Source organism: Xenopus laevis, chromosome 5S, assembly GCF_017654675.1.
Source record: "Xenopus laevis strain J_2021 chromosome 5S, Xenopus_laevis_v10.1, whole genome shotgun sequence".
NCBI lineage: Eukaryota > Metazoa > Chordata > Amphibia > Anura > Pipidae > Xenopus > Xenopus laevis.
Window position 1 is genome coordinate 49,475,309 of NC_054380.1, and position 17,862 is coordinate 49,493,170.

The window sequence follows — 17,862 nt, forward strand, 5'->3', positions numbered from 1 at the left end:
ATGGCCTAGTCAAAGTCCAGACCTCAATCCAATTGAGATTCTGTAGTCAGACTTGAAGATTGATGTTTACAAGCGAAAACCATCCAACATGAAGGAGCTGGAGCAGATTTGCCTTGAGGAATGGGAAAAAATCCCAGTGGCAAGATGTGGCAAGCTCATAGAGACTTAAACAAAGCGACTTGCAGCTGTAATTGCAGCAAAAGGTGGCTCTACAAAGTACTGACTTTAGGGGGGGGGAGGTGAACAGTTACTTATGCTGAAGATTTCTGTTATTTTGTCCTATTTGTGGTTTGCTTCACAATAAAAAAAACATCTCCAAAGTTGTAGGCATGTTCTGTAAATGAAATGGTGCAAATTCTCAAACAATCCATTTTAATTCCAGGTTGTGAGGCAACAAAACATGAAAAATAACAAGGGGGTTAAGACTTTTGCAAGGCATTCAACCCATATATATTTCTATATGTCATAATGGTGTTCATCTTAAATTCACTATTCATAAATAGGAATGCACACACAAAAACAATAAAAGCAACAACGAAATGAATTAGTACGATTCCTTTAAAGAAACACAATATTTCCTTTAAAAATTATATATGAACTGTTGAACACACAGGAAAACAAACTTGACAGATAAAAGAAACTGACAGTATTAATCTTTTCCACATATCTGTACACAAGTATAACAAACTTAACATTAATACTTAAAATAATCTTAAAATCAGATTTTTCTTTAACTGTTAATAATGGCTAGGGGTTTTCTTCCATGTAGTTGTTGCATAATGGGGGAGCTATTGCAGTCTCCTAAAATTTTGTTGCAATCGAAGTATTTTTCTACCAGCAAAATTAAAAGAAAATAAAGACCACATAACACGAGTAACTGTTTTAGTAGTTGGTTTTCTTTCGCAAATCAGTCCTATGGGTAAGAAAAAAAGTAAAAACATTATTTCAGTTCTACTACAAAATATAATACAATATCTCTACTGAAAAAAAGCCATTTCCCTTGTACAAGTCAACATATTTATAAGGTGAGCAGAAGCAGTGATTCCACTCGGAAAAGTTTGCACAATAAGTCATGTAGTCATTATGCAAGTTTGCAAACTTACTAGGGCTTTATTTACAGTCTCTTCTCTAGGCCATCACTAAGTCCACTAAGACAAAGGGGAATGTATTAATTTAACCACCACACTTTAATAAAAATTATGGTTTACATCAATGTTAGTGGCTTTTGTTGGTTGCAGGAAGGGAAGGCTGCAGCTTCCAAAATATTGTGCATGCAAAACACTGTTTGCACTGTATAACAGACTTTAATGGAAGGAATGTTTTGCCTATTAAAATGTTGCTTTGCTTGCCTCTATTCTATTGCATGTGGACTTTCACACAGTGGATTGGGGTGAGAAGCTTAAAAAACACCATACCACAATGGAAGAAGTGTTACAAGTTGGTGAGCGTTGATGAATTGTTATGAAAGTATTTAAATATCAATTTGCTTTGTATTGAAGTTTAAAATATAAAAAAATAACATAAAATACCTTTTCTTCTTTGTTTCTATCCTCCATTGTTTCATCTTCATCCTCTAAATGTTCATCCATTTGATATTTATCATGTGTCCATTTGGGACTGCTACCTGATTTTTTAAAAGGGAACCGACTTCTGCCACGCTGGAAGTTTCCCCGGCTTCTTCCTCTCTTTGCCCAATAATCTACTCCATCATCTCGATCATCATGCTAGAATAAAATAAATAAATGTCTGTAACTGCTACTGTATTTCAAAAACAAATGAAAGCATAAACAATTCTGATCTCAAAAAAAGGGACAGTTAGTTTGTTTCTTCCTAAAAATGCATCCTTTTGAAAAACTGTATAAAACAGACAAAGTGATACTGACACTAAAAAACTACTTTTTAAAATACGAATGTACATTAAAAGTTACTTATGGGTCATGTTGTTTTTTGCTGAGAGGTTTTTGTAAGCAATTGTAAGTAGGAGTTTGTTACCTGACTGTTTTGCCAACCTGACTCATCTCAGCCTGTCAGTTAAATACTCTAATGCTAACAGACTCCTGCTGCACAAATATGGCAGCCCCCTCATACAGAAACATGGGGCATCAGACAGGTTATGTTAAAGCATTGGGCAAATACTTTATAGCAAAGTTATAAGTTGCTTTCAAAGGCAATATTATGATAGATGTAAAAAAAAGTTTAATTTCTGGTGTCAGTATCTCTTTAAAGGGATCCTGTCATCGGAAAACATGTTTTTTTCAAAACGCATCAGTTAATAGTGCTACTCCAGCAGAATTCTGCACTGAAATCCATTTCTCAAAAGAGCAAACAGATTTTTTTATATTTAATTTTGAAATCTGACATGGGGCTAGACATTTTGTCAATTTCCCAGCTGCCCCCAGTCATGTGACTTGTGCCTGCACTTTAGGAGAGAAATGCTCTCTGGCAGGCTGCTGTTTTTCCTTCTCAATGTAACTGAATGTGTCTCAGTGGGACATGGGTTTTTACTATTGAGTGCTGTTCTTAGATCTACCAGGCAGCTGTTATCTTGTGTTAGGGAGCTGCTATCTGTTACCTTCCCATTGTTCTATTGTTCTTTTGTTTGGCTGCTGGGGGGGAAAAGGAAGGGGGTGATATCACTCTAACTTGCAGTACAGCAGTAAAGAGTGATTGAAGTTTATCAGAGCACAAGGCACATGACTTGGGGCAGCTGGGAAATTGACAATATGTCTAGCCCCATGTCAGATTTCAGAAATCTGTTTGCTCTTTTGAGAAATGGATTTCAGTGCAGAATTCTGCTGGAGCAGCACTATTGACTGATTCATTTTGAATTTTTTTTCCCATGACAGTATCCCTTTAACATAGCCTTTTGACAGCTTGCCCATGCCAAATATCTAGTTTTCCTGTAACTGATTCAATCCTTCAAGTCCAACAAGACGGCTTTGGAAAAGTGTAGGCAATAAGTGGAGTAGTGCAATTGTACCAAATCTCACAAATTTCTAGGGAAAGGACCAATCCTTACCACCTTAAACCCATTTATAGTTTCAAGGGGTTTCTCCATCTAAGACCTGGAATGAAGAAGCATTATTTTTTCAGTGACACTTCTGTTTCTGACTCACATTGGAGAAACAAACTCTAAATCCAATAAATTATATCCATAAAAACAGTGCTTAGTGATGTAATGTATTACATGACTAACAAACATTTATCATAAAAAAAAAATGTACTGAGGCACATGCGCGGTGCCATCAAGAGAAGACACACCTGATGTGAGCTCCGTATCCCAGCACGCTTAATTTAGCAACCAAGGGGGTGACTGATATCACTATGTCACAGCAGGCAACCAAGAGAAAAGGGGCAGCAATGAGCACACATACGTTTTTTCAGCAAAGGAGCCCAGGCACGCCTCCGCCATCTTTGTAGGCCTCACAAGACGTGGAGCTGCCGCACTCCCAACCAGAACAACAGGGACCGTCCTCCGAGGTTTCAGAAATTTTAAATACTATACAGTATGTTCCGGACAGAGCTTACAGTTGTGGATTTTACTAAACAAATCCAAGAATTGGGCAATCGGACGAGTGCCTTGGAGGACCGCACAGAGGACCTTGTAGCGGCTATACATGCTGACGCTATAGAATTTCAAAAGGAACAGATCGCGGCAATGGAGGAAAGGATTGAAGATCTCAAAAAAAAGATCCCGAAGGGCTAACACCCGCCTACACGGGGTCCCAGAGACTGAGATGGACCTAGAGCAATTCGCAACTAATCTCTTTACTACTTTACTCCCAGAGGCACCGCCTGAGAGATTTCAGATGGTGAGAATACATAGGGCGTTAGCCAGGCCTCGCACCAAGGATACGCCTAGGGACATAGTCCTAAAATTACAGCATGAGGCGGTTAGAGATCAAATGTTGCAGGCGGCGCGCCAATTTATAAGGGACCAAGATAAAAAGCCATCGGCTGATATCTACGCAGACTTGGCACCTACTACCTTGCAAAAACGGAGGCAGATGAAGGACATTACTTTACAGCTTCAAAAGGCACGGATTAAGTACAGATGGGGCTTCCCCTTTGCACTCCATTGCACCATCAATAACGGATTGTATTCCTTTAAGACAACGGAGGCAGGCCGGAAAGAGGGCCTTCTCGCTCCCTCACTGATGCGGTCATCTCGGTCGAAACTCCGGTATTCCCAAACCACAAAGGCTTTGATCCCAAATGATGCCAGATAATAGGGAGCTGCCCGGATAGGTATACTTTATACCCCATGTTTCTACACATGTGTGCAGGATACGCTGAAATCGTGTAAATGGGCTTGGGAATAGATGCTGCCCACATTTCCCAGCCCTGTGGAGACACTACAGACACAGTCGCTGTATGGCCAGGACATTTCCCCCAAAATTGGGGCTTTTTCTCAGGAACTCTGTTTCATATAATATAGATAGAAGATTTTGGTTAAAATGTTTTGTTTTTTACTTTAGGTTGATCCACTGTGTGTACAACTGTTTACGGTGCCTTCTGTACCCATTGCAGCTTATGCTTAACTCTATGTTCCTTCCCAGGTTCCCTGAATGTTTGCTATACTTGTATAACATGCTATCGAGATGTTTGGCCTTTACTCCTGTTCTCTCCTATCCCTAGGCCCCTGTCATTCTGCTTGGTATGCTCCCCTTTGGGGTAACGGCTTTTTCACAGGCACATTTCATAATGGCATTTACAATAGTCTCCCATAATGTAAAGGGGTTAAACTCTCCTCGGAAGCGTAGACAAGCTTTCCAATGGCATGAACGTATACATCCAGATGTGATTTGTTTACAGGAAACTCACTTCACTAGACAGTCATTCCCAAAATATTTTCATTGTCAATATTCCCGATATGTTCTAGCATGCAGACCCAAAAAGAAATATGGAGGTGTTGCTATTATGATCCATAACAACTTTCCGATTTTAGTGACTGACGTAGATGTAGATAAAGAAGGGCAGTACTTATCAATTGTCGGTACCATATTTAAGAAATTAATTAGGAGAACATCCACCTATTCCACAAATGCTACCCCCAAAGAGTTCTTTAGCAAGTCAGCTCGAAAATAGAGTGCTCAACCCTTAGATGTAAACCTGTGGTGTGGAGATTTTAATTTTCCTTTAATACGACTCTAGATACATCAGTTGCAGTACCTTCTCCTAAGGCTGTTAGAACAACCCAAAATGTTCTCAATACATCCCAATTTGTTGACACCTGAAGAGAACTCCACCCTAAGACACTAGAATACACCTTTTATTCGGCCCGCCATAAACAATATTCTAGAGTTGATGCTATCTTACTCAATACAGCAATGGTGCCCAACCTAAATGATGCTTTTATTAAAGTATGTCCATTGTATGTCCGTGATCTTATGGTAGCTAAGGTTACAATACAGGGTACATACTCTACATCTTATAGGTGGCGCCTTAATGAACGCTTGCTCAGCGACCTCCAGGTCATGCAAGAGTTGAAATCCACACTAACTAACTATTTCAAGGAAAATATCACGGTGGATGTAACGCCAGACATTGTATGGGCGGCCCATAAGGCAACTATATGAGGATATCTTATACAACATGCAGCTAGGAGGAAAAAACAGCAAAGGGAAAGATATAGCCACCTTGAAGCTTCATTGCTTGCCTTGGAAAAGCTCAACCAAAATAAACCGTCATGTCACCTGACCAAACGTATTGAGGCAGTTAAACAGGAATTAAATACCTTACAAATGGAGCAGGTAGATAAAGCCATTAGGTGCACTAGGTTTAGGTACTATAAAAACTGTAACAAACCAGACACTTACTTAGCTAACCTATTAAGAACTAAATCTCAGATTAATCAGATACCCTCATTAAAACTTTGTTGGGCACCATTACCTCTAATCCAGAAACAATTAGGGATACATTCTTGGACTTCTATAGGAAACTTTATTCAAAAGTACATAAATCAGATTCCCGAGGTATACAAAACTTCCTTTCCCAATATCCCTTACCTACATTCTCTAAATCAAGTATAGATACATTAAATGCCGCAATAACAGTGGAGGACATTGCCTATGTGATAAAGCACTTTAAGGTCAGGAAAGCACCGGGCCCTGATGGCCTATCAGACAAATATTATAAAGTATTTGCAGATATAATAATTCCTCACCTTAAATCCCTGTTTGACCATATTCGGGATGGTAAATCCATCCCCCAAGAATTACTGTAGGCGCATATCACACTGATCCCTAAACCGGATAAGGACCCCTTACAGCCCCATTTCCTTATTGAACATCGATTTAAAAATTTTAACTAGCATATTAGCACGGAGGCTATCATCTCTTTTGCCAGAAGTAATATATAAGGATCAGGTTGGATTCATTCCATTCAGACAGGCAGGAGATAATGTGAGAAAGGTTCTTAACATCATACAACATGCCAAATTTACCAAAACACCACAGGACATATCAGCCTTGGATATAGAAAAGGCATTTGATTCCCTTGACTGGCAATATCTTAGAGCAATACTTGGCTCCGTTGGGATCAGTGAACCTTTTACTACCATACTCTCAACGTATTACCCCATCAGCCTCCCTGAAACTACCCACTTCTTCTTATCAAACTATTGCAATACAAAGAGGTACGAGACAGGAGTGTCCATTGTCCCCGGCCCTTTTTACCTCGCAACGGAACTGCTGGCAGAGGATGGATGTTGCTCCGAGTGGCCTTAAAGCAGGTGCTTATTTTTGAATTCCATGCTTGGAGAAAAGTTTTGGTTGCATAAAAAACAGGTGTACTGCCAAACAGATTCTCAATGTAGGTTGACAATCCACATAGGGGCTACCAAATGGCCAATCACAGCACTTATTTGTCATCCCAAGAACATTTTTCATGCTTGTGTTGCTCCCCAACTCCTTTTTCTTCTGAATGTTGCTCACGTAATCAAAAGGTTGGGGATCCCTGCTATAGCCAATACTGAACATAAAGTATCCCTTTTCGCAGACAACTTATTTCTTACTGTTACACAGCCTCTAACCACGTTGCCCAATCTTCTCCAAATTATTCAAGAGTTCTCTAAGGCCTCGGGGCTACGACTGAACCAGGATAAGAGTGAATTTCTGCCTTGTGGCATCCCCAAGAGTACCAGTAAGCTTATTGAGCTCAACTTTGGGTTCCAAATTAGAGAAAAATATATATCATATCTAGGTATACATCTCACTACTAGAGACAATGTATAAAAGTAATTACCCTCAATTGTATAAGAGACTGACACACGAACTACAGGAGTGGAGGCTGAAACAAATTTAATGGATAGGGAGGATAAATTGTATCAAAATGATGACTTTGCCTAGGTTATTGTATTATTTCAGAACTCTGCCCATTGCCATTCTGAGAAGGGATTTGATAAGTTTCCAACAAACACTTATGGCCTTCATATGGGGCAACAAGAGACGAAGGATCATTAAGCAAATTATGTTTTTCCACAAGACTAGAGGAGGACTGGGAGTCCCACATTTACTCCATTATTATAGAGCAGCACGCTGTGCCCAAATTGCCCCAATAAATGGAGGACCTCACGCACCTTTGTGGGTGACCATGGAGACAAATATGGTACAACCCTTCTCATTACAGAGCTTACTCTAGAACCCAAACTCAGATATCAAAATTTGCAGAACTGTGACCCCATTGACTTATATTATGCTACAACTATGGAACATACTTAAATTCAAATATTGCTTGGCATCTAAACCTTCTGGACTGGTACCAATACATGGAAACACCCTTTTCCCCCAAGCCGATCTGATCCAGCCTTTACCTGGTGGAAAGACAGAGGAGTGACAACCGCTCAGCTTACTGCCGGATCTAAGCCACTACATGTGGCGGAACTTATTCAGAAATATGAGGCCCCGACTACTGAGACCTACCGGGCAATGCAACTATCACACTTTGCTGCACATTTCTGGAATAAAAATATGGTCACTATAACTTTTTTGTAAGCTATCTGCATGACCTCCCCAATGAGTAGACATGTTTTATCAGCTATTTATAGCCATCTGAACCATGCTGTTGTACCGGAGAAACTCCAACACATGCTGGACTGGGAAAAAGCCTTGGGGAAAACCTACTCTACAGAAACATGGCTCAAAAGCTACTTGAGAATTTTCAAAGGGAGCTATAATGTTACTATAGTGGAAACCTCGCTTAAATTCTTTCACAGAGCATACTATGTTCCAGAGCGACTTAATTGTATATATCCAACTGTCTCGCCTCAATGCTTTAGGAACTGCTCAACCAGAGGGACGGTATGGCATACCTGGTGGAGCTGTCCTACAGCACAAACCCTATGGCAAAAGATATCTCAGGTATTATCTAAACTCTTCTATACCCCTATTGATCCGTGTCCGGAAGTTACTATTGTATCTTTTCCCTTGTTAAGCAATGTACTGTACAATGCAACCATGTGTTGTGCATTACGATGTTATTGTAAACGATCATATGGTTGAAATAAAAAGAAAGTTGACAAAAAAAACTTAATGTACCTAGTGTTGTAAAATATGACAGACACTTGTTCACCTTTACAAAACTTGTTTTCCAATAGCCCTAATAACAAACCTTTAAATAACTGCACAGCACAGGAAAGACTTATTACACACTTCCACAATCTGTCGGCCTTAGAGTCAAGGTAAAAGTGGGTAAAAAAAGCTTATTTTTTTCCAGACAATATTAGGGAGACTTAAGTTACTTTGTGTCAAGGATTGAGGGTATCAGATCAATTATCCATTTTTTTCTCTGTAATAAGAAAACCTTGTATTTAATGGTACCATAACTGTGCCTCCTCTTCACTTCCTCATATGTCAACATATCATGAAATGGTCAACATGCTGCATTGGCAGATTAATTCTGCTAGATTCAGGAACCATGCATACTTACAAACTAAGTGAGGTACCATACATTTACCAATAATCAAATTAATGAAAATATTATTGGTTCATGTATGGCCAGGTTTAGGGTGCATTTGAATCCTCCAAGCCACATCCATAATGACAAAGAAGCATCCTCCATAGCCAAGTGCAAAGCTCTAACAATCTTTAATACAGCTTTCGTCTTCACTATGTAAACACCTTTTCACAGGTTGCTACTCTGAGTCATAACTCTGTGTTAGGCCCAGGTGCACTTCGCTGTGCCTGCATCACTCGATTAAGACAGAGGTGGGTGGGTGGGTCAACCTATGCAGTAGATTTCTCAATCGAGAGGCAGTCTTCATATAAATGTAACCCATCTGCAGACTGTCATAAAGCAATCTAATCCTTATTTTAATCTAATTCCTTATTTTAAATACTTGAACTGCAAAAGGAAATGTATCTAGTACATCACCATAAGTACACTAGCAATTTAAAGTCCAATGTCCCAGTCGGAAAAGTCCATTTCATGCACACATATATTCACTATCTTACATGTAAGTAATTGTGTGAGTGAGCAAACAGATGAGCAATGTTAAAATAATAAAATAATATCAAAATAAGCTACTAAACCATGGCTCCACAAAGGGTACATTTGCACGGTTATTTATTAGTAATGAAGTAATAGTGGTATGAGTAGAAACTTGTGTAATTGTGATTAACTAGCACTTTATTGTATAACTGGTTGCTTCTACTACCATAATTATTATTTGCCCATTGCTTTATCTGTCAATTCACGGAATTATTATGAGGCACTGTGAATAAATTGTAGACTTAAGGAACTCCCTTTTTCAACATGGGTTCAATAAACAGGGTTTGCGCTGAATATACTTTTGGCCTATTGTTTTGATCACAAAATAAAAATATCTATGGTCTTTTGTTAAGTTAAATAGTGAAACTGAAACTAATTGCATTACCAATGGTTAGATAATCCCCTTGAATAATAATGTGTGCACATGTGTTCTTGTACACGGATAATCCAATTACCTTGCAAGAGACAGATATGGTGCAGAATCAATTTTCCTATTTGTTAGCTCAATAAAATTTTACATGATTAAAACAATTAAAGTATGTTCAGCACAAAACTCATACTGCACAAGAAGGATATACTGCCTCTTTAAGTGTACATTAAATGGAATCATTCCACTGGGAGACTGGACAATCCAATGATGGTAATACTTACCATGAAGAAAGATTTACATTTTAATATGGGAGATATATTGACATCCTAAAGTTACATTAAGTAATTAGAATTCTACAGAAAAACATAGTAAGATAGGTTAAAAAAAAATAAGAAACACGTCCATCAATTTTAACTATATATATATATATATATATATATATATATATATATATATATATATATATATATATATAGCCAGCCAGCCAGCCAGCCAGCCAGAGGAAGGCAAAAACCCCATTTAAAGCCTCTGTAATTTGCCTCAGAGGAGGGGAAATTCCTTCCTGACTCCAAGTTGGCTGGATTAATTTGAACAACTTGCTAAAAAAGCCATCCAACCCCTCTTAAAGCTATCTAATGTATCAGCCAGTACAACTGATTCAGGGAGACAGCTCTATCTGTAAAAAAAAAAAACCCGTTACATAGTTAAATCGGGTTGAAAAAAGACAAAGTTCTTCAAGTCCAACCCCTCCAAATGAAAACCCAGCATCCATACACACACCCCTAATTTCACACAAATTATATATACCCATACCTATATTAACTATAGAGTTTAGTATCACAATAGCCTTTGATATTCTGTCTGTCCAAAAAAATCATCCAAGCTATTCTTAAAGGCATTAACTGAATCCTCCATCACAACATCACCTGGCAGTGCATTCCACAACCTCAGGAATGCACTGCCAGGTGATGTTGTGATGGTGGATTCAGTTAATGCCTTTAAGAATGGCTTGGATGATTTTCCAAAAATAAACAGAGGGAACGGGTGTCCTTGTGTCAGCTGGAAGGACCTACTGGTAAATAAAGCATTAGAGAGATTGTTATTATTATATAACCCCTTTGTATATTTATACATGCTTCTAACAATCACTAAACCAATGTTTTGCTTTTTGCGGACAAGTGGTTATGATTATTTTAAACAATATAAATTGCATCAGTAACCACAGCAGTACATTTGGAAATTGTATCAATACATAAATCAATACATCTTTCTGATCATTTAGAAATCTATTTATAAAAGTACTGCATTATAAATTAAAATATATATATTTCAACCTATATTACTTTATTAGATTGAAAGGAATACTTTTGCCAGTGTAACTTTATGAAACTTAGACTATGAGCAACAGTATCTCTCAATCTGCACACAGTAATTTTTCTTCAATTTTATATCTTTATTCAATTAATTTGAGGTCACCCAGTTCATTATATATTTAATTGTTAAAGCATAAATTAATGCATATTTACAATAATCAATTAGACTGCTTATTAAATAAGCCAATAGTGCATACATTTGTTACAAAATCACTTCACAGTTCATCAGCGTGCAATTAGCAGTTCATAATCCAATTCATATGAAGTTAAATTAGCATTAAATAACCCTCAAATTCATTGGCAATTAATTAATTGGCAGTTTAATATATCCCTAATGTATAGTCCCAAGAAAATCCATTAACCAGTCCAAATTTATTCTGTTAAAAACTGTATGAGGATATGTTGGCCCAATCTGTATCCACTGTATTTTAGAGAGCAGCTATTCTACACTGATATAGCGATCAGAGTCAAATTGGGAGTGGGACATCGTTGTGGCGATGTGCAGCCTAGACTCTAGACCCGACAAAGCCGAAACCCAGTGAAAGGTACGTTAATGTGTCAGTATTGAGTTACTTGGACCCCTTTTTCATCTGCGGACTGTAGCGGCAGTGTCTAAGGCCGATCATGAGAGAGTCGTTGATTGCAGAACCGCCAGTGTGAGCGAAATGAGCAGCACCTAAGGATGTGGTAAAGTATGGGGGCACATATCCAAAGGGAGGAGAATACAGCATCTGTTTGCAACTGTATGCCAGATTGTTAAACCTGGTAAAAGACGCTATACAATGTTAAACTGCCTTTCGCTCCCAAATGAATATGTGATAATCACTTTCAGACAAAGTAGCCGGATCCTTTATTGGAAAATGCCGCAAATAATGTCTCTGCCTTCAAAAAAGACAGAAGTAAGTGGATATATAGGTGGGAGTGCTAGAGTCTAGGCTGCATATCGCCACAATATATAAAACTGAAGTAAAATTACCGTGTGCAGCTAGAGAGATACTGCTGCAGATAGTCTAGATTTGAATTTTGCTTATCTCTTGCACCACCCAATAATGTGGGTAGTGCACATCTTCAAAACACATTAGTAGAGTGCTCTGCCATTTGTTCAAATCTAACTTTATAAAACCTAGTAATTCAAAATAAACTTCAGCACCCACCAGGAAATACTTCTTGCTTTTAGGAGTATATTCTGGGTCCCACTCCTCTTCTTTAGGCCGTTTTTGGAAAGTTGTGTTTGTATTCACAGTACCAGTACTTGCTCCAGCAAACACCCCTCGAGCACGGCCTCTGCCTCTAATTCGGAACTGCTAAACAATTGGTTTCGTAAATAAAGAGTGACAGAAATTTTCAATTATTTTTTTTCTGTTTACACATCCAAAAACACTTAAAAGGGATCTGTCAATTTTTATGATGTAGTTTTGATTTCTAAATTACACTTTTTACACTACAAATAATTCACATAATACATTTTCAATCCTCAACCAGCAAATGTATTTTTTTTAGCTGTAATATTGGTGTGTATGCAGCCATCTCAGGTCATTTTGCCTGGTCATGTGCTTTCAGAAAGAGCCAGCACGTTGGAAAGATGGAACTGCTTTCTGGCAGGCTGTTTCGCCTACTATATGTAACTGAATGTGTCGCACTGGCAACTGTTATTTTGTGTTAGGGAGCTGCTATCTGGTTACCTTCCCATTGTTCTGTTGTTAAGCTGCAGGGGGTTGGGGAAAGGGAGGGGGTGATATCACTCCAATTTGCAGTACAGCAGTAGAGTGACTGAAGTTTATCAGAGCACAAGTCACTTGACGGGGGGCAGCTGGGAAACTGACAATATGTCAGTGCAGCATTCTGCTGGAGCAGCACTATTAACGGATACGTTTAAAAAAACAAAACAAAAAAAACAAATTTTTTTCCCATGACAGTATCCCTTTAAGGACGTGTTCCTTTTAATTAGGGATGCACCAGGATTCGATTGGGAATTCGGCCAGGATTCTGCCTTTTTCAGCAGGATTTGGCTGAATCCTTCTGCCCGGCAGACCTGAATCTGAATCCTAATTTGCATATGCAAATTAGGGGCAGGGAGGGAAATTGCATTACTTTTTGTCTCAAAACTAGGAACTAAAAAATGTTTTCCCCTTCCCACCCCTAATTTGCATATGCAAATTTGGATTCGGTTCTGTATTCGGGTGAATCTTTTGTGAAGGATTTCGGGGGTTCGGCTGAATCCAAAATAGTGGATTCGGTGCATCCCTACTTTTAATATATTGAACCATTTCGATTAATTTATGTATTGATGGCTGGTTCAAGTTCAAAGGAGATTAGAACATGTGAATGTAAGCAAAGTTTCAAGACCTGATGGTGTTTAGTGCAGTGTACTAAAACATCTTCGCTCCGTAGGCTGCCAAACATTAATCACTCAGGATTCTTTGATTTCTGGTATTGTACCAAAATATTGCTAATGTGGTGCCATAATTAAAAAAGGTATCCTTTTCCTCAAAACTATAGGATAGGTAACGTTTGTTGTTGAAATAAGATACTGAAGGCAAGAGAATGGGGACAGAATGTCACATAGGGGCTAAAGGAGAAAATGCAGGGATGGAAAAGGGGGGGAAAAAAAAGATGAAAATAGGTGGAAAGAAAATGGTGTATGGCAAATGTGCAGAAAAACATAAAATGGCTGTAAAGAGAAGGAAGACAAAAGAAAATATACAGTATATGGAAATAAAACAAAAATGGAAGGGTTACAGGCAAGATTCTGCTATTAAAAAAAAGGGCTTTATTTGTAGCTTTTTTTCCAGTAGCTTGGGGGGAAGGGAGTTGCCAGGTTTGCCAGGTTTGTTTTTGTCAAAACACCTAGTTCCCAGATCTTCCCTGACAAGGCCTCAATTTGAGCATGCAATGAAGTTTTGGGCCCTCAGAATATTAATGAACTGGCAAAAGAATGAGGCGAGGCGAGGCAAGGCAATTAAAATAGTGGTAATTTTCTCGGAAGAAAGGGCACCTGCAAAGTGACATAATTACTTTTTACAGATATGTTAGGGGGACACTACTGTTATCACATCACCAGTACTTGCACCATCAAACAGCCCTCAAATGCAACCTCTGCCTATTATTTGGAACTGCTAAACAATCGGTTTGTCTCTATGGTTAGCCTATAGGGGTATTCTAGACTTCCTAGCTGATGGCCATTCTCATTAATCTTTCTCTTAACCAGATCTACATGTGGGTTACATTTAAGCTTTTTGAAAAGCCGTTTAATGATGGAACTGTGGATCAAGTAGTTGCAAACATTTGATTTCGTTCTGTACTTTACTGTTTTTTGAATGTTACAATTTACTACACATGAGAATGTGAAAATTCAAGACTTGATGTTGAGTACAAGCATACATTTTGAGATTATTGTAATGAATTGACCTAAAAATGAATAATAAATAAGTATTGGAAAAAAAGTCAGACCCATAGAACAGAAAGGCATAAAAAAAAACACTGCTTTCAACTGAAATTGAACTTTACACACACAAGTTATTCAAAAATGTCAATAAATTAAAGTGGTATAGAATTAGATTTTGTGTTATCACTTTCTCTTGCATTATTTCTGTCAAGTGTCAATCTTTTTGAATCACATAATGTTAAATATAACTGTAATTTTAATTCATTTTTTATGTTAACTTACCAATGTCCCCCTACTTCTGCCAATTCCTGTGTATCCAGGATATTCTTTGGTCTCTGGAGGGTCTTTAAACTCTTCTTCACTCACCTTCGTTAAATCTTTTTCTTCACCTGATGAAGGAGAATGGGGTGGTTCCAAATCCTTTTTGCGTTTACTGCAATATACAAATGGCACAAAACCAAATGAATTCTTGCATGAAAATACATTTGATAAACAAATAAAGATATATTTTCTCATTTGAAAGTCCAACAGGCGAAGAAAAAAAAGTTAAATATATAGTAAAGTAATGGGAACAAAGTTAACTTTAGAAAAACATCAGGTTTATAAAATGAAATAGAAATACAATGGATATCTTTCTCAAACAATGATAAATTACAAGAAAGAAAACGCATACAAACTTTCGATAAATATTGTTTTCTCCAACTTTTGTATACAAAACCAGAGTCAAGGTGACCTGTTTTTGGAATTCAATTCTGTCGACCAGCCTTCCTGGAGGGACAAAGTTACTTCCTTACAGCTCATAGAGGGACAAAGTTACTTCCCTATATCTCATAGAGCTCAACTTTATTAGAATATGAGGCAAAGGATTTTGATACCATTCAGAGGCAAAAATGTATTGCAGAGCAGAGCTGTAGGGAAATCACTATTTATATAGATTTAACTACTGGCCAGTCACAGTCCGAGTGTTATTAAGCCAGAAGAAAAGGACAACAAAGTAGAAGAGTTTGAAAAAAAGACACATGCCCATCAAGCTCAACTTTTTTTGGCATTCAACCATATGTATTTGACAGCAGCCTCAGGGAGAGAACTCCACAGTCTTCTCTATATTTCTATTAAAATAACCCTTTAGCATCTTTGAATGGAACTCTCTTTTAATCTGAGCTGACTTTGCATATGCTGGAAGGAACTAATGGTGAATAATGCATCAGAAATGTTATTGTATAGGCCTCTTGTATATTTATACCCAACTATTACAATAGTCCTTAATGTCTATTCTCTAGTGTGATAATCTTTAAAGTTCTGGAAACTTTAAAAAACAAGTTTATTTTAACAGTTTGCACCATTAAAGAGATACTGACACCAGAAATTAAACTATTTTTTACATCATAATATCATAATATTGCCTTTAAAAGTTACTTATAACCTTGCCATAAAGTATTTGCAGGATGCTTTTACATTATCTGTCTGATGCCCCATGTTCCTGTATGAGGGGGCTGCCATATTTGTGTATTCAACCAACAATAACGTACAAAAACAGACCTTTCAGCAAAAAACTATCAACATGACCTACAGTTAACTTTTAATGTACATTCATATTTTAAAAATTTGTTTTTTAGTGTCAGTATCACTTTAAGCATATTATGTAGACCAGGCCAACCTATATTTCTGCTCTGTGGCTTAAAAGAAGAAACTATTAGAAAATATGTGGCAAGGGCTGATGTTTCAAAAACTGGTTTTAAATATTTTTGGAGGGAAAGACATCATATTTCAAAGAAATGGCAACAATGCCACACGGGTAATCTAGCACAAAATTTTCTCAAACTTACAAGTATCCTTTTCTTTAAAAATCCTCTGTTTTTTTTCCCTGTTTTACCGAACATTAAATATTGTTGGCAAGTAAAAATACAAAAATGTATTTAATATGGTACATAATACAGGTCCATAAAGGTTGTGGTAAGAATTCCTATCCAAAAAAATTGAAAATAAATCAATACCAAACAATAACAGAATCTATCTGATCTGCGACCAGGTATTATCTTTGTTAGTACTAAAACAATGTTGCATGTATTGATGTAGAGGGAAACAATCATCATATAGTGTGAAGCCTGTTATAAAGTAGTTGTTCACCATCCAAACTATTTTTTTCAGATATTACAGCATAAATATTTTTTTCATTTGCTTGCTATATTTTATTTTTGAGCAATCTTTAAATAGAAAGTTTCATTTTTACCAGCTAAGTGTTCTTATTTGATTCATTAGATTATAAATTTCTTATCTTTGGTCCTGCTGAGCATAATCCTTGAGTTTTGTTACAAGTAATTTTTACAGTGTTGCTGAAAAATGTATCAAGTAATGTAGCAAATTGTAGCAGAGTCTGCACCTAAATTATTGAGCTGCTAGACTCAATTTTAGACACCAATTACACACCACCTTTCTTGCTATTCGGTTAACAAAACAATTTGAGACACAAACACACAAAAAAATAATTCAATGAACCGAATTTCTCTATAAAATAGTAACATTCATATTGTCTCTCTTGATAAAAACATATGTGCAGCAATAAGTAATTGTTTGTACTGGGGTGTTATGAGTTGAAAAAGTACGGAATCAAGCATAATGAACCAAAACTCTTACACATTTCTAGAAAAGCACTGCACTTAAGTCCAACTTGCTGATGTTTCCTGGACAATAGGACACAATTTGTCATTTTTTTTTTCAGTAAGCTTGCTATTCCAAAGTTTTTGTCCTCATCCACCATAAGCCGTGTAAAAGACAAATACAATTTTGCTGTAAGACAAACAATTGTGATTGTTTCAATTAAAAAAAATCTTAATTTTATTTTTTTATATTAATCTTAAAAATAAATCATGCACAGGTTTTATTCTAGAATGTATTATATGTATACCATTCCTCCTTGAAGATTTTGAACTCCTTGAATTCTTTTTGTGTTTTTTCTTTCTTTTGAGAACTGCTGGATTCCCTGGAACTTGCGAGGTCTACACGTTCTTTACCATGCTCCTTTTTGCGGTGGACTTCACCTCGCTGATCAGACAAACTACTCTTTTGCTTTTTCTCAACCTAAATGCCATGAAAAAAGTTATCAGTAGTCAAACCAACCGTTTGAACATAAAATTGCTAGATTATTAAAACACATGACTCGGTTTGGACTGCTTTGCTTTGATAAATCATTAAAAACAATTAATAACCAATAAAAATCAAGGTTTAGTGCTATGCCATGGTATAGA

At 37.2% G+C, this 17,862-nt stretch overlaps 1 protein-coding gene across 10 annotated transcripts in view; it reads right to left on the reverse strand.

The window, feature by feature from the left end:
• Window positions 1–540: 540 nt before the first annotated feature.
• Window positions 541–17,862, reverse strand: part of bclaf1.S (BCL2 associated transcription factor 1 S homeolog) — a 52,161-nt gene continuing 34,839 nt past the window's right edge. For 3 of the 10 annotated variants that reach the window (XM_041564524.1, XM_018265321.2, XM_018265320.2), the window contains 5 exons: window positions 17,523–17,695; window positions 14,900–15,050; window positions 12,387–12,536; window positions 1,530–1,724; window positions 541–913 (listed from right to left, as the gene is read on the reverse strand). In XM_041564524.1, coding sequence (XP_041420458.1) covers window positions 908–913; window positions 1,530–1,724; window positions 12,387–12,536; window positions 14,900–15,050; window positions 17,523–17,695 — 675 coding nt within the window. In that variant the 3' untranslated portion in view covers window positions 541–907. Of the gene's footprint in view, window positions 914–1,529; window positions 1,725–12,386; window positions 12,537–14,899; window positions 15,051–17,251; window positions 17,405–17,522; window positions 17,696–17,862 lie in introns of those variants that run through there. The other 7 variants (XM_018265323.2, XM_041564525.1, XM_018265322.2 and 4 more) reach the window with 7 other exon arrangements.